The sequence below is a fragment of the Galeopterus variegatus genome, unplaced genomic scaffold (assembly GCF_000696425.1).
Source record: "Galeopterus variegatus unplaced genomic scaffold, G_variegatus-3.0.2 Scaffold1169, whole genome shotgun sequence".
Lineage (NCBI taxonomy): Eukaryota > Metazoa > Chordata > Mammalia > Dermoptera > Cynocephalidae > Galeopterus > Galeopterus variegatus.
This window is the reverse complement of record NW_007727280.1, coordinates 181999-209861: the sequence shown is the minus strand read 5'-3', so window position 1 is coordinate 209861 and position 27863 is coordinate 181999. Positions and strand designations below refer to the sequence as shown.

General features: G+C 34.3%; 1 protein-coding gene across 1 annotated transcript; it reads right to left on the bottom strand.

Moving 5' to 3' along the window:
- Positions 1-249: 249 nt before the first annotated feature.
- On the bottom strand, positions 250-27853 carry HNRNPLL (heterogeneous nuclear ribonucleoprotein L-like). Its single transcript, XM_008575294.1, has 12 exons — positions 26704-27853; positions 21517-21754; positions 19560-19645; positions 18077-18173; positions 17918-17990; positions 13426-13497; positions 8498-8715; positions 5699-5820; positions 5089-5290; positions 4177-4234; positions 3988-4086; positions 250-983 (listed from the first exon to the last, which is right to left on the bottom strand). Exons 2-12 carry the CDS (start codon positions 21745-21747, stop codon positions 928-930), a joined length of 1314 nt encoding a protein of 437 aa, XP_008573516.1. The 5' UTR covers positions 21748-21754; positions 26704-27853; the 3' UTR covers positions 250-927.
- Positions 27854-27863: the final 10 nt, after the last annotated feature.

The following is a 27863-nucleotide window of genomic DNA, read 5'->3' as shown; positions in this document are numbered from 1 at the left end:
CCTTAAATCATGTACCATATAGAAAAATACATATATTACTGACGGATCCAAGAATTTTAAAAAAAAGCAAATACCCAAAATTCTACATACAATTTTAGGGGGTTCACAGACTCTCTAAAGTCCATCCATGGATCCCAGACTATTACCTAGAAGAAGAACTGTTAATCATAACTTCTATTGAAATCTCAGTGCCAAATATCAGATGTATTTTCAAGATTAAGTCACATGCAACAAATAAGAATGAACACATTAACCCATTGCTATAACTTTATAAAATCTCCAAACTGGAACTAGAAACAGAGGCATGTCAATACAAATGAACAATGACTTAAAACAAAATACACCAATTTAAATAAGTTTGAGTGCATACTGTACAAATGTATCCATATGTCTCTTAGCCTTTCAGAAATATAAAATCAGCTAAATTTGTAGTACTTAAAATTCAACATGTGCAATGTTATTCTCAAATTTGATTAAAATAATAAATATAAGTTATGTTTAATATGAGTTATGGTAACATACTTAAACATCTAAACATAATAGGAATTCTATAATATTAAAATGCAATACTTTCACCTGCATTAATCTCATACACAATGGAAAAATACTTGCAGATAATTAGCATTAAGAATGCAAATATATGTTTACTATGGAAGAAAAATTATAGTAATAAGGTTAGAAATCATATATTTGAATAATCTACAACAAAGATGTAGATAGTCTACATTAAGATACTATATCTTAAAATGAAAACAATTCAATATTTAAGTTTACAACAAATTTACTCAAGGCAAAATATGTTTACTACAGAACAGGATCTTAAAGTAAGCAAGGCAACATTAGATCAACCATTTGATTATTTTAAATGAAGTGTAGCTTTAAAATTGTAATAAAGGTGAACATAAATTCTAACATGCTCTTCTCTTCTTATAAATGGGACGATGTAGAAAAGCAAAGCTTCAATGTATAGGGATTGGAACCATCTGCAAAAATTAAAAAACAAAGTTAATAGTCTACATTTCAACAAACTTTCAAGATCACCTTGAATTGCCAGAGTAAATTATTTCACCTTTTTATAATACTAGAAGCAGGAATATGAAGAAGGAAAATTTCTATGTAAGATAAGGGGAAGATTACTTTTGTTCATATTTACTAAAACGTAAGCTCCATGAGGGCAGGGACTTTCTTCATTGCTACATTCCTACTTTTCTAAATGATATCTGGCAAACAGAAGTACTCAACATTTTTTTAGTGAATTAATTAATCATTAAAGATAAATAGTTTTAGGATTAAGCATATGTCTATCAGCAAAGCTCAATTTGCAGAAAATATTGCCAATGGTAACTCTGTATAAAAGCCAATTGAAATACAGGTTGGGAAGTGGAGCAAAACTGGGAATGTACATGAAGATATCTATAATCCCAAAATGTTCCATGAGAACTAGTATTAAATCTCTGGTCATCCATGGGGTATATAAGCTCTGAAATTACTCAAAAAATTTTGGGTAAATCTGCAAAAATATTCCTATTTTATAAGTTTTTCTTTAATTTTTAAGACCAAGCAGAAATAACTCTTAATCAGTAGCTTATATAAGAAATCAGGGGCCGGCCCAGTGGCGCACTGCAATAGTGCGCCGCTTGGGAAGCGCGGCGGCGCTCCCGCCGAGGGTTCGGATCCCACATGCAGACCGGTTCCCGCTCACTGGCTGAGCGAGGCGCGGGAACAACACCAAGGGTTGCGATCCCGTTGCCGGTCCCGGTCCGGTACGGGGGCGACACTGAGGGTTGCGATCCGTTGCCGGACACGGAAAAAGACAGAAAAAAAAAAAAAAGAAAAGAAATCAAAGCAAAAAACCAATTCTGGTATCTTCCTTTAGGGAAAAAAATTCCTAGATGGGAAAAAGCATATACATTAACAAGTATTTGCAAGACACTGCAGAGGATAAAAAAATAAATAATTGTACCTGTCTCCAACGAGTTTACAATCCATACACTATCTTGAATATACCTTACATAACTTTCAAGCCTTTTAAAACATTAAAAATTAAGCCTGACTCACTACTTAAAATTTACTTTGTGACAAAATGTAAAATGAGAGGAGATACTCCTCTTATTTATTCTTTGAGTTTATTAAGGAAATTTTTAAACATACATTAAAATATAGACTAGTTTGATGAATCCTCACATACCTAACACCCAGCTTTAATAACTGTCAACATTTAGCAGTCTTATTTCATGCATTTGGGGGCCTAGAATATTTTAAAGCAAATTCTAGATATGTTATTCCACTCATAAATCCTTCAGTGTGTATTTTTCTCTTTCTTCTTAACCACCATTTATCACCACACTCAATAAAATAATAATTTTTCTGCTACTATTTAAAAAATTAAGTTTCAGTACCCTTTAGATACAGGATCAAAATAAATTATAAAGCACAAAGTTTTAAAAGTTAAATCTGAGTGTTCTTTGTACAGGTTAAAAAAAAAAAGAGGCCATTTACCATAATAAAGACAATACACAAAGAAGGTGATAATTTCACTTTATACAAATTAAAACAATAGAATACCATCGTTCATCTATCATATTGGTAAAAATTGAAGATGTGACAACATTCAGTGTTGCTAAGAGTGTTAGGCAATGGGCATTTTCACATACTACAGATGGCAATGTAAACTAGTACAACCTTTCTAAAGGGGAATTCAGCAACATTTTACCAAAATGTAAAGCTTTATGCCCTTACTATTAGGATCCATTAAAAAGCGCAACTATAAGGATGTTTACATTATACATTAAAGTATACTTAAAAAGTATAACTATAGGGCCGGCCCGGTGGCGCACTGCTACAGTGCGCCGCTTGGGAGCGCAGCGGCACTCCCGCCGAGGGTTTGGATCCCACATACAGACCGGTTCCCGCTCACTGGCTGAGCGAGGTGCGGGTGCAACACTGAGGGTTGCGATCCCGTTGCCAGTCCTGGTCCGGTACGGGCGCGACACTGAGGGTTGTGATCCGTTGCCGGACACGAAAAAAGACAAAAAGGAAAAAAAAAAAAAAAAGTATAACTATAAGGATGTTTATTGCAAAAATAGAAAAGAGCAAACAGAAACAACCAGAATGCTCATCAGTGCAGAGATGGGTAAATAAAACTGTGGTACATCTCTGTTAGGAATAGCTACTTTGAAAATGCTCTAAAAAGAAAAAAAGAAAAAAGATAAAGAAGTATGCATAGAAGAACCATTCTAAGTTTTAAAAATGTATGCACACAAACATAGAGGGAAGAAAGTAGGAGACAAAAAAGGTTAAAGGTTGTAGAAAGCTTTAACTTTTCACTTTGTACCTTTATGTACTTTTTTGAATTTTCTAACCATACACACATTTATTGCTTTCCTCTAAAATGATCAACAAGGATTGTGGAATCCAGACTCCAAGATGACCCCAATGATCCCTACTTTCCTGGTATTCACATCCATGTATTGTTCCTTCTTACACTGTACTACAGTTGGTCTGTGTGACCAAAAGAATACAATGTAAGTGATGGTGTATCACTTCCAATATTAGGTTATAAAAAACACTGTTGCTCTTATTTCTACCACAAAAACACCAATGTGGCTTAACTGGGCCTGCAAACAACCACAAGTGAGCTAGGAAGGGGATTTTCCAGCCCCAGTCAAGCCTTGAGATGACTGCAACCTCATGAGAGATCCAGAGCCAGAACCACCCAGCTGAATTGCCTCCAAATTACTGACCTTCGAATACAGTAAGATAATAAAGGTTTGCTGTTTTAAGATGCTAAATTTTATGATAATTTGTTACACGCAACAGATTACTAATACAGGGATTAATGTGGGTTGTAGAATTATATGCAGTTTTTTTTCTTTATTTTTCTCTGTATTTAAAAAAAACTAATAAGCATTACTTTAAAATTATTGTCAGTGTTTCTGAAGGTAACTCCCACTGAATAATTATGACACAAATAAAACATTTACTTACTTGGGACTCTTATCTGGTAGTGATTAAGTGCTGTAAGGGCTTCTACTGCATCAGTTTTGCATTCCCATTCTAATAGCCCAGAAAGTGTTTTGGCAGAAGCTAAAACAAAACAAAGACACACAAACCCAGTTGTTATTTGCTTGTCATCCATTTAATAAGATAACTTTAAAAGAGGGAATGTTCACTTACGTTTTGCATCAAACACTTTATATTTGATGAATGTAAGAACTTCATGGTCATTACACAACTGCCAAAGAAAGGTGAAATTTCATTAAAACTATGGCCAAAATAATATTCCCACCTTTTTTTTTTTTTTTTTTTTTTTTTGGTAAAAAGTAAACTTAATGGCAGCATTTGAGTCTGGTATGAATGAATTAAATCAAATGTTTTAGTTTACTATCAAGCTATATGAGGAAAATCAATTAAAAATAGTAAAATTCTGGGCCGGCCGGCCCGTGGCTCACTTGGGAGAGTGTGGTGCTGATAACACCAAGGCCACAGGTTTGGATTCTATATAGAGATGGCTGGTTAGCTCGATGGCTGAGCGTGGTGCTGACAACACCAAGCCAAGGGTTAAGATCCCCTTACCAGTCATCTTTAAAAAAAATAAAAAATAGTAAAATTCTATAATCTATGTAGATAACTTAGTGCTATACAATAAAACCACAGATTTTTAACAAAAATATATATTCTCAGGGCTGACCAGGATTTATTTAGTACCTAAGGTAAGGGAGTAGTGTTCTAGAAAATCAGTTTTTTCCTGAAACATTTCCTACAGTTAGGTAAAAAGGGATACATAAAATTTTGTTATGAGTGAGATTTAAGGGGGTGGTAAAATAGCTTTCTGAATATAGGAGTAAGGGTATCATTCTAATTCCAACTCTCAAAAGGACTGAACCATAAACCAACAAAAGACCACTGAAGAATGGAGGCCAGCAAAGTACAATGGTCAAAGAAATAACTACAAAGGACCAAACAAATAACAAAATACTAATAACATCAAAAGCAGAAGACAAAGCGAGACAACTTCAAAATGAGGCTAAAATTATTTTATAATAGGAAATGGCAACACTCTACACACATTTACATTTCAATGCCTACCTTTGTGAAGGTCTCTTCTGTGACACACAATGGAACATTATAATAATGCAGCACACAAGAGGGTGGCTGGATTATATTCTTAGACGCTTGGCCAGCACTTGTAAAGCGATTATTTTTGCTCATTGCAAAATCTTTGTAGCTACTTGTGCCATCCTCCAGCTCAAATATTTGACTTGGAACAACTGAATGTTGTTTAGACACACTGAAGATTGGAAAGGAAAAACATACAGAACATACCTTGTTAGATAAAAAGCAGCAAATAGTCTCAAATGCTAACATATTTTGCTTAATGATCAATCCCTCTTATAGTTTAGGCATCGATTAGAAAATCTGTTCAATACATTCTCATATCAGAAAATGTTAACATAAATATTTGCCCATTTTAACATGCAGTTTTATAACCATGAAACTAAAAATAGGTACAGATAAGCAAAATCTGAATTTCATTAGGACCTTAAAACTTGCGTAAAATGACAATTCTACAGATACCTAGTTTCAGATGTGCCCTCAGTTACATTAAAATATTCTGAAGTTGAAATTAATGTCTCTAATAAAAAAGACAATGATTTTGAAATACTTTTAGAATTTATCATTTGAGATAAATAATTACCAAACATTAAGTCTTTTCCCAAATAATTTGACATTATTAAGGTGTGTGACAGCTCTTTCTACAGCATATTCATCACCCATTTCTACCAGTGCTGTGCCAGGAATGGTCTTCATAAATTTTACCTGTAAATACAAAATCAAAAAAAGTTCACCATTTAATTCCCTTTCACAGTAGCAAAATTTTTGAAAAACAGTATGATCTAAGTGGTGTTAAAGTCAAAAACAAAAGATTACACCTAGAATCTTAACTTCATTCTGCTGTGTTATGAGATACCCTTAATACTTACCAAAATTCAATAAAGTTAAAAAGGAAGACTATAATTCTATTGTATAGCACATTGAAGAAGAGCACAGACTTATCCTGGCTCTGTTACTTATTAACCATGTGATTTGGGGACAATTTACTTAACTTCTCTGAGACATGGACCATCCCTATAAAATGGAGATAATGATAACATCTGGCAGGACTCATCAATAGTTATTCATTCAACAAATATTTAATAGATATCTAATATATTTTGATAAGCACTGTGCTAGATACTGGGGATTTAATGGTGAACATAACTGACATTATCTTCTTGAATCTTATATTCTAGTAGGTAGGTCAGAAATTTAAAAGTAAACAAATAATAATTATGAACTGTACAGAGTTCTGTTAAGGCAATAAACAAGATGCTGTGTAAGAAATAATACAAAATCACCTTGAAATAGTATGGTCAGTAGGAAGGCTTGTGCAACATAGGGGCAATTTAAAAAATAAATACAAGTTTTCATGACATCTTGGGCAGAGGCCATACTTATCCTCTCATATTATGCTAATTTTAATATGTAATGCTGTAAGAGTTAGATGGGATAAAGTATGATAATCATTCAGCACAGTGCCCAGCCCTTGGAAAGTCCATAAATAGCTATTAAGTACCACTAACATACATGACACCTCATACTTCTTTCTTATCTGTCAATCTCAAAGAAATACTGAGAAAGTATTTGCACAACAAATGCAACATGGCATTTATTTCCATCGCTTAAACTATCAATTTTAATGGAATATCCTAGCATTTTTATATTACACTTGTACTTGAACAAAACTCAGTTGTAGCAAGATTTTTCAGCTTTCTGTGAAATCACTTGTCTTCTTGTGGGCAAAATTTCTCTCTCTCTTGACTAAATCCAATAACATACTAAAAGTCTAATAGTAACTAAATATATTTGCTAAACATATAGTTCTTATACTGGGGTAAATCTCTAAAAAGAAGTTAGGAAAAATGAACTATATAGAGATCTTTAAAGATTATGATGGCTTGAATTTAATGTATCATAATGTATCATCATAAATGTTTAAAAACTTTTGAGAAGATATGGAATGAAAGGGATTAGAATTAGTCAAATAACATACAGAAAACTTAAGTTTTATTAGAAAAAGTGATTTGATTTTCTAAATCATGAGACAATTAGTTCATAACGCAAAAGACAAAGAGCTACTAAAGATGTTGATTAAACTGCCTAATTCTGGTTGTCTACATATGTGAAAAGCACAAACAGAAAAGTAACACTATGTAAAGAAAGTTAAAATATACATTAAAGCCCATTTAGTTATCAAACATGGAGTTCCTAAAGCTTTAACTAAATACCTGGGTCTAAATAATTATGAGAAAAAACCCTGAAATTCTTTTCCTAATGTTGCTAAATCTATCCCAGGGCTAGTTATATAAACAGAAATATCTCATTATCACATCCCCAATCAAATGTGGAGTTTTCTTTCTTTTTTCTTTTAGTGTGATCAAATAGTTAAGCAAACATGTTTCAGAATTCAGAAGAGTTGTTTCCTCAGATTAAGCAGGCTTAAGAATTAATGAGCTAAGAACTAAGAATACCAACTTTTCAAACAATGCCCCCCCCCACTTGTGACTCACATGCTTGTACTTTCATATTGTTGTGAAAAGAATACTAAAATCACTTAAAATAACAGGGTAAAATAACATTACTCCCGTATTGAAATTCAAATTAGTGAGTATATCAAACATAAGTAATTTGACTCCCATTCATTTCCCCAGTTAAATTTTCTATGATTCTTCCAAATATAAGTTAGTACCTACTTTATGTCAGGCACTTTTCTAAGTATTTGTGAGATATCAATGAACAAAATGTCACAGATTTGGAGAAAAACACAGTGTTACTAGGTGAAAATAAAGTTGTAACTCTTAAAGGCCTTCAATTTTAGTTTTGCTACTTTTTGGAGTTTAAGCCTCTAGACAGAAAGATTTGAACACACTGATTTATCAAAGTGGGTCAGTTTCAAATACCGATTGAGCTTAAAAGCACATCGTTCCTCAGACAATACTAGAATCTAGAACACTAGCATTTGGGAGGCAAGTATATAAATCCTAGAACTCTCCTAAAATTCACAACTTCTGACCAAGCCCTGAGACATGATCATGTATACCTCACTCCATGAAGGTAAAGTCTTTCAAATTCTACAGTTCAACATGTCAAATGCTAGAATCTCTTTGAAATAATCAAAAATATAGGCTTTATGTCTATAATACTCTAGCAGTTGATTAAACTACTACTTAGAACTGCTTTTTATATTACTTTTAAATTTTTTTAATATCAACAACCTTCACTTATCACTCACCAACAAAAAATTTCTGGAGTTCCTACATATGGATTTTTAGCTTATGTGTGTCACTACCAAAAGAATCTGGATGTTCCTAATACAGGGAGCAGACACATATTTGCAGTCTTTTCAGAATTACTACTAGATAGCCTAACAAAAGAAACTAATAAAAGTGAAACTTACCTTTTCAATATTTCCATATAAGCAGAATAGGTTGAAGACTCTTGAACAATTCATTTTTAGTTGATGTAATCCACTAACCATTACAACTGAACCAGATGGATTTCCTCCATGCATGTAAGAGGAAGAAGCCTGTGGTAATGGATAGGCAACAAGCTCAGGTGTATCTCGAGAGCCCATTCTGTAACGACTTGGTAAAGGCAATAATGGGCCATGAGATCCTATAGAAATGATCAAAATAAATAAATAAATAAAACACATACTTGTACATATAGTTCCATTTGTAAATGCTTTAGTAGATACACTTCACCACATGAAAAATAAACTCTTAATATTAGCTAGTTTGATGTATAGCCAAAGAAAACTCAAATGTATGAATATTTAAATATAACCTGTGGGAAATTAATAAAATCTATATTTATTTATACTAGATCCAATATACATTGGCCTGTACCTGCATAAACCAGGCTATAAGTTTGTATTTTTAAAAACTAGTAGTTTAACAAGAAAGTATATAAGATTTGGGGGACCAGTGTAAAACTTTGGGCCACTGCATATAAATTACACTTCAAATTTTTTTTAAAAACCTCCTGCCAATGTCATTTAGAGAAGTAATAAATAATATAATAAAATATACAGTGAAATCTAGAAAGCTATCTCTATACAGATATAACAAAATATATATATATATCTTTAGTTCCACCAAAAAAGATGTCTCCTTAAAAATATTTTACTATAGGGCCGGCCCGGTGGCGCACTGGATAGTGCGCCGCTTGGGAAGCGCGGCGGCGCTCCCGTCCGAGGGTTCGGATCCCACGTACAGACCGGCTCCCGCTCACTGGCTGAGTGAGGCGCGGGAGCAACGCCAAGGCTTGCGATCCCGTCGCCGGTCCCCGGTCCGGTACGGGGGCAACACTGAGGGTTGCGATCCGTTGCCGGACACGGAAAAAAGACAAAAAAATATATATATATTTTACTATAATGTACTTTGGGGTTAGTATTTTATTCCCCTAATTATAATTCAGGAAACTAAAACCCTAGGTTTAGTTAATACCTCATCTACACACAGGTGTCTTATTATTCTGCCACCAGAAAGAAATGACTGAGTATCTAAAAGTGTTGTCACAGAAACACACACACTTACATCTCTTACATAGAGAATCCTAATTAAGAATCAACTTGCTAAGTTTACAGTAAATCTAAACAACTTTATCTAGTTTTCCCCCCATAACAGATTAGATGTAACAAGAAAAATAAAGCTAGAATGTGGAATGGAAAGAAATGAAATGATACTAAAAGTAGACCTAGGGCACATTTACAGCAATAAAAAGAGGCAGAAGAATTCAGAAGCAGCAACTGAGATGAAGACATGTACCTCAGAAACATAAACCCTACTCATCTCAGGTGCTCCTGAGTTAGTGATTACAGAAACATAGTCTGGGGCACATGCAAAGGTCCTCTTGATGTGCAATTAAATAAAAAAAAAACCAAAAAAACCCAAAACCCAATTCTTTTCCTTGTTTCTCAAAAAGTAAAGAGTATGTAATGCCACTGACTTTCATTTTTATGTAGGACTAAGGGACAACTGTCATCTACTAAGTGAGGTACTAAGAGCTTATAAGTTTATGTATTCATAATATGCTATTAGAAATTATGGCAGACTTCAATTTTCAGTATTCTAAATACAGTTGCCACTCATAACAACAGAGTAACACTAGCACTGAGCACATGCAAACAGTGTGAATCTCTGCAATTTTAGGAAGAAATACTTTATTAATGCATCATCAGTGTTGCCGTAAGTTGGTGTGTTTTTCAATTGCTCTTCTCACTGATAATTGGTAGTTTATCAAAACAATCAATATAGCTCATTGTGAGTTGTTAGTAACTATACATATGTTGGCCTCTAATTTAGACTGTTATGCATACACCAATGTTCAAAGAACAATCATTCTTATCCCTACTGCAAAAGTACAAATACATATTATACTGCCTCCCCATCACTACCATTTGCTTATACAGTAATGATACTTCACTATTATCACTAAGTTTTCATTTTCATGCGAAGTGGAAAGACATGTGGTAGGCAGATGGGCAGTGGCAACTCACTCTGCTTAAGTTGGCTAAGGTCCAAAAATGTTGAGCTCCACTGCCCCAGGTAACAATGAAAATTAGGACAAGAGAATAAGTGATGTTTGTAATTATGACTTTGAGCTATCAGGATTAAATTGTTATCTATACTATTTAAATTGTTAGCTATACTATTTAAGATTTTAAAAATTAAGTCTTTTAAAAGCTTTCTATACTAAATAGTTAATACAAGAAGTTTTGGTGTGTAAAAAACTAATGCTTCATATAGTTGAAAAATTCACTTATATGGGAAAAAGCTACGTAAATGGCACTATTAACATTTTGAAGGCATCTCCCTTCTTTAAAACTTTAAAATCCTTGGCCCAGGAACTATAACCCAAAATGCTAGCAATTAATACACATACTTTTCTTGGGCTCACAGCAAATAAATCTCTATTTTCATTTTTTCCCCAAGTATGAGAGCTTCTACCAGTTCACCTCATACAGCTGGGCTTCCACATTAAGTTTTAAAGAACTGTGACAACTAGCATCAATTTTATACTTGTATAATAAATTAATAAACAGATTTAATCTAATGGAATCTATGGATTCTAAACCATAATTAACTTTTTCTTTTTTTTTGTTTTATTTTTTTTTAATATTTTACTTTTTTTTTTTTCCTTTTTGTCTTTTTTACTGACCGGTAACGGGATTGCAACCCTCGGTGTCACGCCCGTACCGAGGACCGGCAACGGGCTCGCAACCCTCAGTGTTGTGCCCGCACCGCGCTCAGCCAGTGAGCGGGAACTGGTCTCCACGTGGGATCCGCCGCTCCACATGGGATCCGAACCCTCGGCGAGAGCACCGCCACACTCCCAAGCAGCGCACTCTCCAGTGAGCCACCGGGCTGGCCCATAATTAACTTTTTCTATTCCCTCTTCCTTCTAGACCATCGCACAGGAAAACCCACCCCAAAATACAAATAAACCTGTTTTGTTGAACTGTTGATGTGAAAGGATAGTTGTAATTTGCAATATTTGCGAAAAGCTTAATATCACTAGCATACATTCCCACCTTCTTTGCTTTTATCCCCCATTTTCTCATCTAAGTTCCCCATCTCTTTTTATTCACTCTCTGTCTTGCTATACTCCATTCTGCTTACTTCCCTAGGAAAGCAGAGCTAATCAACCTCAAAGTCTTAATGAGCATTGCTCAGAATGGATACCCCTACACAACCCCACCACAACCATTCCTCCTCAGCAGGATTCTCCAGAACCTCAATGGTCCCTAGTTAACAACTGTCACTCCCAAGAATTTTGCACTTCTCCTTACATAAGTTTACATTTAAAACTAAACTTTACACATACACCACACAATAAATTAGGGCACAAAAGTGTCAAACAACTTCACAAGAGGCTTTTTTAAAATAAAAAGTTCTCGTAGGACATATAACATATTTTTGTTAATACAATTTTTCAGTAAAATATATTTTATAAAAGGAAGGCAAATCTGAAAACCTATACTAAGAATGTTTCAACACTACTACAGTTGAGCTCCTTGTCCTTCATTTATTATTTCACAGATCAGATTTGTCTAGTCTCATTTGGCAAAACATTTAACCAGTTTTCAGCCTTTAGCTGACTGCCATGACATATTTAACTCCAGAACTATATTATAAACTTGTAATTAGCAATGTTTTTGTAACCCTCAAAGCATAAAAGGCTCCCAATGTTTTTTTATTGCAGAATCAGAACTACCCATTCAACCATATTTAATACATACTCTCTTACAGGAACTAAGAAAAATGGTCAAGGAAAACACTAACTAAACGACTATTGCAAGCTTTTCATTCTATACCACACTTACTGTTTTGACATAACAAATCATTTCAATCTTTTCTGCCATACAGATTACTATGAAACAAACAAATACAAATACACACACACACACACAGAGGAGATTTTTTTAAAAAAAGACAATAGGGAATTAACTAAAATTCATAGTTAAGAATGGTTATTAAAGTAAATACTTAGGCGATTTGAAAACATTTAGGACAATAGGCAACACCAGGAGCTTTCTGACAATAAAACCCAAGAGTACAATATAGCAATTTCTATTTTCTAACACTTCTAATAGTATTATACTTCAACTTTAAAGCACAGAATAGGTAAAGGGTCAATAACTACCACTAAAAACTAAAAAATATTTCAAAACAATTTATAGCAAAAGTCTTATCAACAGCAATTCTCAACATCTACTTACAAGAACAAAAGTCTAATAGCCTAACTTTTTCCTGGGGAAGATTATTATTCTAAGTTTCGGAATCATAACATATCAATAGAGCAAACAGTAAAAGCTGAGAAGTTTTAAAAGGGGAATAAATACAAACAAACTTAACCAAAACCAAAATACCAACTGTAGAACTAAACACTAAGAGTCTAACCAGAAACTTTTTGACAAATACCCCATTCTTTCCACCTTTATTACTCAAAATTCCTCTTTGCTCATAATTGCTGGAATGAAAGAAAATACATTTACTGAGCATTAGTTCTGGTTTTTGGTCCTTTTACTAGCCAGAGCCCATTACAAAACAAAACCAAAACAAAACAGAATGGCAAAAAAGTTTTCAATCCCCAGCCAATAGCTCTCATTTATCTCAAGGATTATTTGATATATCAATACCATAAGAAAACAAGGGATTTTGGACACCTCCTGAGGAGTGCATTATAAGAGACTGAGCCCATATAAGGCAAATCAGGTGAGCAGGAAAAATACAGAGACAAGAAATGTGCCTTTCTTCATCAGAAATGCAAAAATTCTAATAGTTCATCTGTACTACCTTCCTTCTGCCTTGACAAACTTACCATAGCCATCATGTCTAAACGAAGAAGGGTGTTCTCCCAAAATCGCTTGTCTCTGGCGACCCTTTCCTCTATCTGACACAAAAGTAGAAACATGGTTTTAACAATTTTGACCCAAGTACTTAACAGAGTACTCACATGGGAAACACCCATTCAAAACATCCATTACAATTCATAAAAGAAATATGATTCCTGGTTAACTTTAAACATCCATTCATATCCAATTTAAATACAAACACCAAAAGTTTAAGAAAATAATTCTATCTAACAAATTCCACTTAACTTGAAAATATCTTTCTGGCAAATGCCAATACAATCACGCTTTCAATTTTAAAGGAAGAATGAATACTTTTCAGAAACTGAACATACACAATGCTAAAGTTTGACACTGTACAGAAGTTTTTACCAATACATGTCTTTAAAACAAGCTTTAAGTGCAGTACTTTTGAAAGACAGTACCTGAATCATACTATTAGCTTCAACAGCAACACATTTTCAAAGTGGGCTTCTTTCAAGAAGTTTCAGCATAAGCCAACAACAACCTGTATTACATGGTTTCACAATCAGTAAACACAGAGTATTTTATATGTATATATACATATTTACAAACACCTACTGACTTGAAAATTTGCACATCACTGGCTCATATTATATCATGTTTAGGTCATTTGTCTATAGACCTTAACACCGGGCAGGACTATGAGCAACCCCCAAGTTTAAATATGCCAAGATAAAGCTAACCAAGGGGGCTACACTATTGGATGAGAATACTACAATACTCTAAAGGATAATTTTTATTCTAGCTACATTTTCAGGAAAGGCATGCCAATTTTCTCAAATCTAATTTGAAATTAACTAAAAAATTACTTGTAGGTTTCAAAAATTGCACTACCTATGTTGGTTAGTAAATTTTAAAAATCATTGTACAATAAGTTTAGAAAATTTGCCAATCAAATAATAGTGTCTAATAAGATTTTTTAATATGTATCTTAAGACACTGGTCATTCTAATCTTTGAAAATTCAGAGAGACTTTCCATATATCCTTAGTCACCTAAACAAATGAGGTTTATGGGAGATGAGAAATACTTTAATTTTCACTTCATTCTAGAAAAGTGTAGTTTTAGTTACCTATTCCAAGTTACAGCATTGAAGGGACTGAGGAGGTCTTTAGTTCAATTTTTATTCAATGTAAAAGTTCTCTTTACCATCTAGCCTCTGCTTACCCAAAAGCAGTAACAAGATACTTACTACCTTCTCTTACATTTTCAGACAGTCCTAATTTATGAGAAAAATTTTTATACTGTATAGAAATTGATCCTCTACCAATATTCTACCCCATTTGGGGCCTCACAGACTTAGTCTTTGTTTAAGCACTCTTCCAAATGCTTCAAAACTTACTATGACCTTCCACCCATTTCCCCAAAGTCATTTCACCTCCATTCTAAACATTCACAGTTACCTCTTTCTATTACAAGGTTTCCAACATCTCTCATCAGTTAAGTCTCACTCCTCTTGAATCCATCCAATCTGCTAATTCATTTTGTTAATGTTCCTCTGCTTAAGTATATGCCATGAAACACTAAATACAATTAAATCCTTGTCTGATCTAGAAATCTTAAAACCAAAACCACCATAATGTCTTCACGGCTCAGGTTTTTTTTTTTTTTTTTTTTTTTCCTAAAAAGATGACCGGTAAGGGGATCTTAACCCTTGACTTGGTGTTGTCAGCACCACGCTCAGCCAGTGAGCGAATTGGCCATCCCTATATGGGATCCAAACCCGGGGCCTTGGTGTTATCAGCACCACACTCTCCCGAGTGAGCCACGAGCCGGCCCATTCACGGCTCAGTTTTATTGATATTTTTAACAGTGTGCTACAAAGGAAAGAGAAACCAGGTTGGGAATCAGAAGATTCCAACTTAACTGTTAATTAGCTGTATAGTTACAGAAACTCACAATCTTCATTCATAAAATGAAGGAGTTAGAGTAGATGATCTCCAAGGTATCTTTCAGCCAAACACTGTCATTATTAATAATTTATCTGAAGCATTCACTACCTTATATAAGGTCACATAAAACAGAAGAAGTGAGTAGAAAAGTCAAACACTGAATATATCATCTCTAAATAGTGGTTTGCAATTTTTCATAGATTCCAAGGAAATCGGATAGAAGTTGTGGAACTTCTCCCCAAAAAGATGCACATATATACGAGTTTTGCTTAACATTTCAGGAGGGGTTCCCCAGAGTCTAGAATCCAGAAGCTAAGGATTCTTTGCGCTAAAATGTAATTAGTGCTGAATAGGACCTTTTAAAATGCAGTTATGTTTTTAAAAGGGCTCTTTTTTTGGTAGAAAAAGTTGCAGGGAGGTCTTTATTTGGGAGATAGCAGCTAATAGAATAGTATATACCTACTTTAGTGCAAGCTAAGATCACTACAGAAAGAAAAACGTCAACTACTATAGTCTTGCCAGATAAATATCTCTCCGTAAGAAATCAGAAAACAAGAATTTCTTCCTTGAAAGCATAAATTGTTTTACTTCCTTTAAATTTATTTCACTATTAAATATCTACCTTACATATCTCTAAACTGTTCAAATTGTATGAAAAACTAACCTAGGCTGGCTTTGTGTAAACTTCAGACCTTTCAAAAGAATACATATAAATGCTGTTAAAATAAGCATACCTATAAATATCTTAAGAGACATTAAGAAAAATGCAACAAAAACTCAATATTACAAGTGAGTTGGAAAAAAAAAAAACTGAATGTTCTATTACTGACTATAAATTGACAGAAGTGAGAGATTTCTCATCAGCCACTTGTCCTGTTGTTTCAGTACTAAGGCTTTTTTTCTAATATTGGATTCAACTGCACCAAGAATAGACCAAGCAGATTTCTGCAAAAAGTGAAAAATGTGGGGTCTAGCCAAAACTGCATTACAAAACAAACCTATCTGCAACCCCATGCATAAGGTAAGATGATCTCTTGGAATTGAGAGTTTTAAAAGCCAATCATTCCAAAATCCTAAATATATGAACATGCAAAGGATCACGGCATTATCTTTTATTTTTTCTTTTGCTAGAGTACATGCACTATAGACCCACTGCTCAAGACATTGGGTGTCATAAAATTTTTTTCTAGTTATTAACTTTCACAGACATACTCATCTTGAGTTTTTCCAATACATGGTCCAAACACCAATATTGTAGTTGAGATGTAGCCAATACTGCAGCCCCCTTGTTTTTACAAGATCCACATTTTAATCTGTATATTCCAGAATTGCCACACAGTTAGTTGAACAATTTTATCAGTCAAATCTATCCTCATGAAATCTAGCCTTTATAGGTTATAGGTGAAAATGCATCTCAAAATGAGATGTGCTTATTTCCAGATTTACCAAATTTAAATATATTCTACCTTGAACACACGTTACTCTCACCTACATTTGAAATGTCAAAATTTCTAGTTACAGAAATTAACATAAGTGATAATCTTAAATTGTTACAAAAAGTGATGACTTATAAACAGCCACTTGACAAAATCAAACCACACAGAAAAATGTTTTTTACATATTATGCACCTTTTCATTACGTTAGAATTTGTTTAATGTCCACAATTGAGGGGAAAAAAAGTAAACTTAGGTGCAACAAGTATGCACCTTTCTAATCCTTTTATCTTTAATATCTGTGTGGATTGGTTGAGTATTATCAATTCCCAAGATCTGCAGATAAATCGGCCCTGGTTATTTGCCAATTAACAATTTGAGTCTAAGCTGCAAACAGTTACAATAATGGGCATTAAGATTTACAACATTGTAGATAAAGTCTAGATTCCGTTAGTGAAAAGTCTTAAAATCTACAAGTGAAATTTTAAGGGAAATCAGACCAATATATACATACAACTTGAATAAATGGGCACAGTCTATCATGGTGTTCATCCCATGCAAGTCTGAAGTACTGTTAAGTGTCCTCCTTTAAAAACTTGGGGTGATGGTGCATGCAGTATGCAGTCAAGGTGAATTGCGAGTCTGAGTTTTTCAGAGGGCTTTTTGTTGATGCCGATGTTGTGCATGATGAAGTGTAGAGTCAGCCTGTTGGAGTCCTCTATCCTTCTTAATGCCTCGTCCAGCTTGGGGGAAAAGTCCTTTCCATAGAGAAGCAGTGTGCAAGTTTGCAGTTTGTAAGGAATATTCTGAATCAGTTTCCTCTCCTCCAAAGAGAGAGAGCTGCTTGGAGAAATGCAAGTCCTTGAACTGCGGGCGTGCCTGTCATGTGTGGGCTCCTTGTTGAACTAAATATAAATAGCTCAGTACATACCAGTAGGGGGCACTAATGTTCAAGGTTATTTTCCAGCATTACATGGCTTTTTGCAACAAAAGCATTTACCAACAAGATTTTCATTTGAATTAACTAGCTCATCTCAGGAAAAAGGAATCTAACTGCATGTTAAAATTTGTCAGCAGATACATGTACATTATAAAATAAATAAAATACCTACCTCTTCTTCCCAAATATGGTTTAGTGTAGTCCCAACTGTCATTGTCATTCCTAATAACATTTAGACGAGTTGGCTGTTAGGATTGAAAATAAAGTAAGTTCAAATCATATATCCAAAGCATAAATATTTCTTTGGTAAAGTGTTGAAAAAAATATTTACCCTTGCATATTCAATCTTTAGTGTGCAACATCCAGCATATATATCTGCTCCATTGAGTGCTGCTTTAGCTTTCTGGGCACAAAGGACTGATTCAAACATAAGCTTTATTAAGGAAATCTGATTTAAGGTATCTGATTTTTTTTTTTTTTTTTTGTCTTTTTCCGTGTCCGGCAACAGATCGCAACCCTCAGTGTCGCCCCTGTACCGGACCGGGACCAGCAACGGGATCGCAACCCTCGGCGTTGTTCCCGCGCCTCGCTCAGCCAGTGAGCGGGAACCGGTCTGCATGTGGGATCTGAACCCTCGGCGGGAGCGCCGCCACACTTCCCAAGCGGCGCACTACAGCAGTGCGCCACCGGGCCGGCCCCAAGGTATCTGATTTTTAATCATTATTTATTCCCAAAGAAAAAGACCAAATATAATCAGAAATAACTCTTTCACTTCTGGAAATGTTTTAACAAATCAAATTTCTAGGTAAATTTTAGTAGGAGAATTATTTTTAAGATCAAGGGAACCAAAGAAAACATAATACAACCAAACTATATACATCAATCCCTCTAAGTCATCAGAAGTACTTTATAAATTGGGAGGGATGGGGATTAGAGCATGGTCCCATTCCCTAGTAAAGGACAACTTGCAACCCTGAAACAGGAAATATTTTACTCTTAAAGAAGGAAGAACATTACAAAGAACCAAAATAGTACAAAACAAATATATAATTTTTATGTATTTCTGAGAAGGCAGTATTTTATAATCATTAAACTATCTTAATTTTATTTTTTTTTTAAAGAATTGTTTAAGTCCATAATAACATAGAAAAAAAAAAATCAACTCACAGAAGTATAAAAAGTAAAAAAACAAAAAACAAAAAACACCTTGCCAGAAGCAAGCACTGTTAAAGAGTTTGCTATATATCCCTAACTTTTCCAATGCATGCATATGCACAGATAGGTCAGGGTTCTTTCATTAGGGTTTTTTCTTATTATTATTATTAATTTTTAATGGACTACTTGTACTATGTATACTGTTTTGCAACCTGCTCTTTTTATTTAACATATAAAAAATTTAACACAGAGAAGCAGTTCTTACATAAACCATGACCATTTAGAAGTTTCAATAAAGAAAGGAAAGAAAGATTCCGCTGACGGAAGTTCTGATACTTCCAAACTATTTTAAAGGGAGAGTCAGAAAAGTTCATTTGGGATAAAGTTCAAAAAGGTATAAGTGTTTATTATCAAATAGTGTTATTTTTACACTGTAAGATGAAGTAGTGAACTGTTTCATGGTAATATGTTATTCTTATAAATAGTAAAATTCTGTATCGGTACTGCAGTTTCATTTTTAAAATCTAAGCTGAGTAGATTTTTGTAGGAGAAAAGAGTAAACACCACTTGTCTAGAAATGCTTAAAGAGGAAAAACTAAGATCCATATGAATTATACAGCATTCATACATATCAAAAAATATTTACAAATAAAGGATATTCAACCATTGCTTGTATCCCATTCCTCTTGAATATAACAATCCGTTGCACTTTTCCAACAGGGTTGCATACAGTATACAAAACATCCTATGAAGGAAAAAAAAAGATTTCTTCACATTTTACATTTAGAAAAACATTAAAGCTATACTCTATTTTATTTTACCTAAAAACCAACTAGTCAATATGTTAATTTTATTAATTACTAATTAAACCAATTTTTTAAATTGTTATACTTTAATAATTCTAAAGGTATTTCTTCACCTCCATAATATACCCACATTAGAGAAGTTCCAATTAAACATTTGAGAAGCACTGTTAACTATTTTATCTCCTAAATGAATCCTTAATTTTTATTTTCTTAGGTGATTAAAATAACCTGACAATATACAATTAATAAACCAAACTGTAATTGGTTAATGTTTTTTCCAAATGTGACTCTGAAATGTTAGTTATATATTTATCTTTATTTTTGACATGTTTAATATTATAATCACCTGAATTACAGTAATGAATATTTATAAAAGTATAGTATTACAAACAACTCTGGTATTCATTTTTCAAGGGGCAATGGCTTTATAGAGAAAAGACCCAAGGAAGATCATTCACACAATGTTAGATGTCCCCAAACAAGATGCCTGAATCTAAGAGAGAATCTAAATACCCACTTCATTATTCAACTGTCAAGAAATTTCTTGATCACCTACAATTATACAGTTGCATTGTTAGGCAACTAGGGATATAACCAAAAACAAACCACAGTACCCATATTAGATTATATTCTTTTGCCCAAAACACCAAATATTATAAATATATCAATACTTTCTACTAATAAGTCCATAAACATTACAAAAGTAAATAGGTACATAATGTTTAATTAAATCTAAAGAGTATCTCACACTTTGCTTTAAGTTTATGTCCCAATATCATATGCCTATACTAGAAATCATACCAACTGAAGCTTCTCTTATTGTGATATTCTATTTATTACAAAAATCAATGTCTTTTGGCCGGCCCGGTGGCGCACTGCTACAGTACGCCGCTTGGGAAGCGCGGCGGCGCTCCCGCCGAGGGTTCGGATCCCACATACAGACCGGTTCCCGCTCACTGGCTGAGCGAGGTGCAGGGAGCAACACCGAGGGTTGCGATCCCGTTGCCGGTCCCGGGCCGGTACAGGCGCGACACTGAGGGTTGCGATCCATTGCCGGTCATGAAAAAAGACAAAAAGAAAAAAAAAAAAAATCAATGTCTTTGTCACTAGCTTATTATGAAACAGCATGAGATTATGAAACAGAAAATTCAACTGGCTCAGGACATAAGTCCTCTTTAAAACTTTTCTACTATGGGCCGAGCCCGTGGCGCACTCGGGAGAGTGCGCTGGGAGCACAGGATCCTATATAGGGATGGCCAGTGTGCTCACTGGTTGAGCGCAGTGCGGCCAGTCTCAAAAAGGACAAAAAAAAAAAAAAAAACTTTTCTACTATCACTTTTTAAATGGGTAAAGAAGCAGGGAGTTTTAAATAAATCAAAGACAAGTTTTTAACAACCTAACTCAAAACAGTTTATAATGATATGTGCATCTTACTATACTATGGGATTCTGTCACTACCTAGTAGATTCACTTATACGTATGCTGGCATATGAGTGAGAGATTTCTTGGACCGTTTCCAACAAATCTGTCTATAATCCTTTATTATCAGTAACAGAATTGATACTAATGGTAAATAAAAAATTTTTATGTGCTATTTAATTATGACAACTATGCTTCTAATCTTTTTAGCTTCAGTACTCTCACCACTTTTTCTTTGTTCATTAAACTTGATAGTCAAAATTAAGATTAATTTTAACACCTAAAAAAACAATTTTCAAATATCTAGATAGCAGTGAAAAAAACTTGTTAGTCACTCCAGAAGCTAACTGCAAAATCATTTTAATGTAATTTGTCATATTGAAATACATACCACCGTAATTGGATAAAGAGGATTCTGAATTGATAGCAGAAGAACTTTGTTGCCTCCTGATGGATCATCAGTATTTCCTGGTCGAGTGATCCTTTTGCTTGTAGAGTAGTTAAAAAAGGCCTGTTGACCAGCAATGTACACGGGTTCATCCGCAGCAAACGTCACACATTCTTTGGCACTATCTATGTTTTCAAATTCCACTAAAGCCTGCCGTTTAAATGGCATCATCATCACATAGCTGGAAAGTGAGAGTAGGAGGAATACCCAAATATAACAAGTTCAATTAACATTATTTGTTCTCAATCAAGTAAAAGCAGACTAATGAAAATGTGTCAAATCATACAGATTAGTATTCTTCACTGCCTACATCCAATGGAAGTCAACTCTTAAATCATATAAAATTAAACAGACTGTGGTTTACCAGGTAGACAGTAAACATTGGAAAGCTTATTTCCCTGTGATTTAAAGCTTATCCGCCTCATGCCCTCCTCAAACACAATTTCCTGTTATCAGTCACTAATGATACCACCTAGTTTATTTTTCAGGCTGCTACTCCCAAGCTGTATTAGAAAATATCAAAATACAAAAACCAACAGAGATAAAACTCAACAAAAGATTGGCAGACAGAACCCCTACTTAAACAGCAGAAATTACTACCTCTCTTGAATTTTCCAAATATGTGCCCATACTAATAACTAAGAACTGACTATACTTTTATTTATCTTATTAAAAATAAACAACCAAAAGATAAATAGAAGCAACTATAGACTGACCAAAATTCATATAAATAATCTCCAAAATTTTTTTCTTTTTTGGTGGCTGGCTGGTATGACAATCTGAACCCTTGACTTTGGTGTTATCAACACCACGCTCTAACCAACTAAGGTAACCGGCTAGCCCTCCAAAATATTTTTAAATATTAAGGAATTCATATTCACTAGACTAGATAATCATGGTTGCCTATGGGAAGGAGGGTGAGGTGTTTACTTTTCACAATATACTCTTTTTAGGGGAAATATATTTTAATACACAAAATGAAAAAAAAAGAAGGGAGAGAAGAGAGAAATCAATCATGGCACGTGGATCACAACAGAGGAAACAAAATGTCTGTTATTTTTAAGAACCTTAAAAATGTTTTAAAAATACAATTAACATGGTTTTTATGATAGCAGAAGGCCGGAGAAATCACAACAGGTCAGGTACTCAGTGACATTACTGTTTCTCAATCAGGCTTCCACAATCTACTGCTACACGTTAGAAACTGACAAAATGGTACAGTATTAGTAAGAAACAGACTAACTTACAGCCTGGCAAATTATTATACTTATAAAATTTGGAGAATTATTGTCAAGACCAGAGTTACTAAACACAAACTGCTTAGCAGAGTGCCTGGCTGCAGGCACACTACAGGCCCTCAATAAAAAGTAACTATTACTGTATTTTCTGTAGGCCTTAACTCATTCATCTTCATACTTTCAGGAGCTAGAAACAGAGTCTGTCTAGCACATAGCCAGATACTCAACATTTGTTGGTCTAGGAGGCTTGGTAGCTCTTCCCACCCAAAATTAAAGAAGTAAATATAGAAATAATAAAGGCTTGGATTTAAAGATTTACCAACTGTAAATGCAAGACATAAATCCCAGGAGAGAAAACATCTTTTTTGGAGACAGAGACTCCTCACTGAAGTTGTAGTCTTTCATATAAAAAACAGAAAACTTCCACTCGTGTCTATCCTAACGAAATTCAAGAAGAATGAATGATCTCTCACAAAACAAAAACGTTGATTCAATATCTAAATGATATTATCAAGTAGGTATGTCAACAATACCTTTTGGAAACAGAAAAATTACAAAAGTACAAAAATTATTTATTGGCCTATTATGGGCTTGGTCATGGTAAAATTGCTTCCTATACTAAAATAAGTAAGCTAGAAGCACAAACTTAAAAGTGAAAAAGGTTACTCAGGGCCGGCCCAGTGGCGCACTGGATAGTGCGCCGCTTGGGAAGTGCGGCAGCGCTCCCACCCGAGGGTTCGGATCCCACATACAGACCGGTTCCCGCTCACTGGCTGAGCGAGGCGCGGGAGCAACACTGAGGGTTGCGATCCGTTGCCGGACACGGAAAAAGACAAAAGACAAAAAAAAAAAAAAAGGTTACTCAGGGCCGGCCCAGTGGCGCACTGGATAGTGCGCCGCTTGGGAAGTGCGGCAGCACTCCCACCCGAGGGTTCGGATCCCACATACAGACCGGTTCCCGCTCACTGGCTGAGCGAGGCGCGGGAGCAACACTGAGGGTTGCGATCCGTTGCCGGACACGGAAAAAGACAAAAGACAAAAAAAAAAAAAAAGGTTACTCAGGGCCGGCCCAGTGGCGCACTGGATAGTGCGCCGCTTGGGAAGTGCGGCAGCACTCCCACCCGAGGGTTCGGATCCCACATACAGACCGGTTCCCGCTCACTGGCTGAGCGAGGCGCGGGAGCAACACTGAGGGTTGCGATCCGTTGCCAGACACGGAAAAAGACAAAAGACAAAAAAAAAAAAAAAAAAGAAAAAGGTTACTCAGAAAAGGGGCATTATATGAAAATAAGAGAAGGGAAAAATTTAAATGTCGCAGACATTTTAGCATGTGCTTAAACTGATGCATGTTTTTTTTTTTTTAATCTTTAAAAAGCATTAATATGAGAATGGAAGATGAAAGACAGAAAAAAGACTGAGGAATGTGGTAGGGTCATTGCTTTCAACTCCATAGCTTAAAAAATGTTTACCAATTTTAAAATAAAAACAAAGCAGAAGACAGCAAATTTAGTGCACAAACTGGGTCCCGAAAGTTTTGTTTTAAAACTAGTATCGCTAATCATCACCTAATATCTCCTTTAATGGGAGGGGAGAAGGGAGACAAAGATACAATATATATTTTTAAATATTCTTTTGATTATAATATATAAATATACTACAGAATAAAGACAAAAAGGCAAAAAACAGCAATTTTATTATCCTGACACAATCATTCTTAACATCATGTTATATTTTCTGCTGAACTTCTGTCCTATGCATTTAGTTTTCAGGTATAAACTTACTATACACCTGAACTTGGTGATACACTGTTAATATGAGCAGTTTCTGTGATCTTTACAATCTCACACATACCACTAAAAAGATAAATACATGAAAGAAACAAACAGAGAAAGGTTCCATAAATGTAACATTTTGAAGCAAAACTTCTACTCCTGATTGGAGGCTGTTCCACGTTCTTTCAGCTTTGACAGCAGCCACCTCTTATTCAAGATCATTTCATACAACTGAAACTCCTATTATACTTATTTATGCAAACTAAGCTCTTAATTATTCACTAATTTGTTCCAATCATTTCATGACTTTTCTATACCTGTAACTACCAATCTTGGTAGCAGAATGATATACTTTGCAAATTAACTGAACAACATTCATATATGGAAGACCTCACCATGGACTAAGTATCAAACAGTCTAAAGTCTAAAAATGTGCGGGCCACCCAGGAGTAATTCAAATTACTAACCAACTTACATAGTTCTATTTCTTTAACCCCCAATATTCAGGTCATAGTACTAGTTAATACCAAACTATCAAAATAGTTATTGTTTCTCTAAAGCTTCCAACTACATTTGCTCATCAACTTGTTTCCTGACATTTGCCTCAGTATTTCTTCACTATAAGAAAAAATAATTTTAAAAGCTCTAAATATATAAGAACAGAGGAAAAATAAACCAAGACAGACATCTCTTTATAGATCCATGGAACAATGCACCATTTATATAACATTAGAAGGCCCTTACACAGACTGGGGTTAGTCTAGGGCCAACACATAAGACAACAGTCTGCTTCAATATATAACTCTCCAGACAACTTCCAATATTCACTCCAAATGACTGAGAACTGATATAGTCCTCTTAGTGATACTTCAACATATGAGCTTTACCATGCCCATGTGATTTCTCAATTTGTACCTCCAAAGATAAACAATGTGTAACAGTGGTTTATGAAGAACATAAGTTGAGCCTAACAGGTTTAAGTAATCCACCTCTCAATGAGGTTACCAAAGAAATTAATAAAATGATGGCATGATGGTAGGTGTCACCAAACACTATTTCTACTCTGTTGAAAGAATGATCCATTTCTGTTAGGCATCTCTGATCATTTCCTCACTATTTATGCATTAGCCTTTCAATACTTAAAAATTTAACATGAATTTTTATACAATTGAAGCAATCAAGCTATCTCAGCAAATACACTGAATTTTCTCTCCTATTTTTATTTTTATTTATTTTTATTTATTTTTATTTTTTTGTCTTTTGTCTTTTTTCCGTGTCCGGCAACGGATCGCAACCCTCCCGCGCTTCCCAAGCGGTGCACTATCCAGCGTGCCACCGGGCCGGCCCTCTCCTATTTTTATTTTTGAACCTGGTCTCTGTCTTGGATGCCTATAACAAAAAATCCCAAATATATTCATCAAGAAAACGATAATAATAAAATCAACTCTAGATTACCCATACATCTAATCTGTTGAAGAGAACAGCTAGGTATAGTTCAAAGTAATTTAGAATTTTTGAATATCTACTTTTGGCAGCAGAATCACTTTTATAATTATATTTTAACTTAAGTTCATATTCTCAAGCATACACCAGCTGTACAAAGAGAAAGGAGGAGCCTGAGAAAATACAAATCACAAAAAAGACAAGATAGAATAAAACAATGATTGCTTGAGATCTGCATTAAGAATTCTTAGCAATACACACCTAAGCAAGTAAGTCTGCCTTTAATCTACCCACTTTTAGTTGCCAATAATTCCTAAATATTCCAAAATAAACAAAAAAAAATCAGTATTTAAGTACCACTACTTGAAATTCTGAAGATGAAGGGTATAATCAACTCACTTGGTTTAAAGTAGTATTTGAAAGGAATCATCCATTTGAAAAGCAGATGAAAAATGCACATAATTTTACATACAACTTTGAGAGTGAGAGGTGATAATTATAGAGCCACAAAAATACATACATGCATCACCCCAGGAAGGTTAAAAATAACAGTCTTAAAAGGTTCCAAAGAAATACAGTCATAGGCAAACTTAATATACACTATGTTAAACATCAATGCTTGTGGCAAGCAATCAAGGCTTGTTCTACCAAACTTTCTTCAAGCTGCATGTCCTTACCATATTGTCCCAAATTTTTCCAGAGCCTCCACAAGGTCTGCCTCTACTACAGATTCACAGAGTCCTCGAACATGGACAACGGGTGAAACAGAAACTTTATGATGACTTCCGCCTGCCTCCTAGCAGGAGAAAATAATTTCTTGTTAAAAACTTTAAAAGTCTAAATTGCATCTTTTAGTAAATTCAACTCTGCATTAAAAAGCAAATATTTTTTAAAAATCCCAAACCAAACTACAATTCACAAATTGGCAAAAGGACCTGAGAATAAAATAAATCAATTAAATGTTTGGCTTGAGAATCTTAATTTCTAAAAAGGGAACATTCTATTTCAATAAGTACAAAAAAGTTATTTATAACTTATTTCAACTTCAAGGAAATCTCAGGAAAAATTCAGCAGATACACAGGGCATGCTATGATTGGAAATATATTTAATATTCATAATTTCATAGTGTTACCTCCATAAAATAAAATCTCAAGCAGTCAAAATGAGCAAAATTCCCACTTAAAATTTTTTCCTTAATATAAATATTATATAGTTAACTTTTCCTGTTACATAGTAAGTAAATTTATATCATCTTTTGTTCTTGTTTAATTGCTTTTCTAGCCCCTCTATAACTTAAACTTACACATGGCAACTTAAATTTATACAAAGTACCAATTTTGCTGACTCAAAAATGCAAGCCCTCCAAGGGCTCCTATGGAGTGTTGTGTATCTTTGACTATGCCCAGCAGGATGTCTCAAAATATATGTTCTTAACGTTTATTTTAAAATATAATATCTATTAAAATTACTTTGAAAATGCAAATAGCTCTCATTTACTTGTTCAAGTTCTATTAAGACAAAGATCTACATTTACAAATGCCACTGGGCACTTCTCTTGCATCACCACTTCAGACACGACTTCCATGAACAATCCATACACAAAAGGAAATTTATTAAATAAAAATTTTTCTCCTACAAACAAACTAATTGGAAAGCAATAATGTTTTACCATTAAAGTTAACAATCATTCTAAGAAAACTATATTTCTTTAAGGCTATTTTAAAAGACTCACCAATTTTTATTATAAATACTGTCGGGAAAATATAACAAATAGACTGCCCTGCCAATAAAAAATTACGTCAGAATTTAAAGAAAGAAACTGATTTAAGTATATAA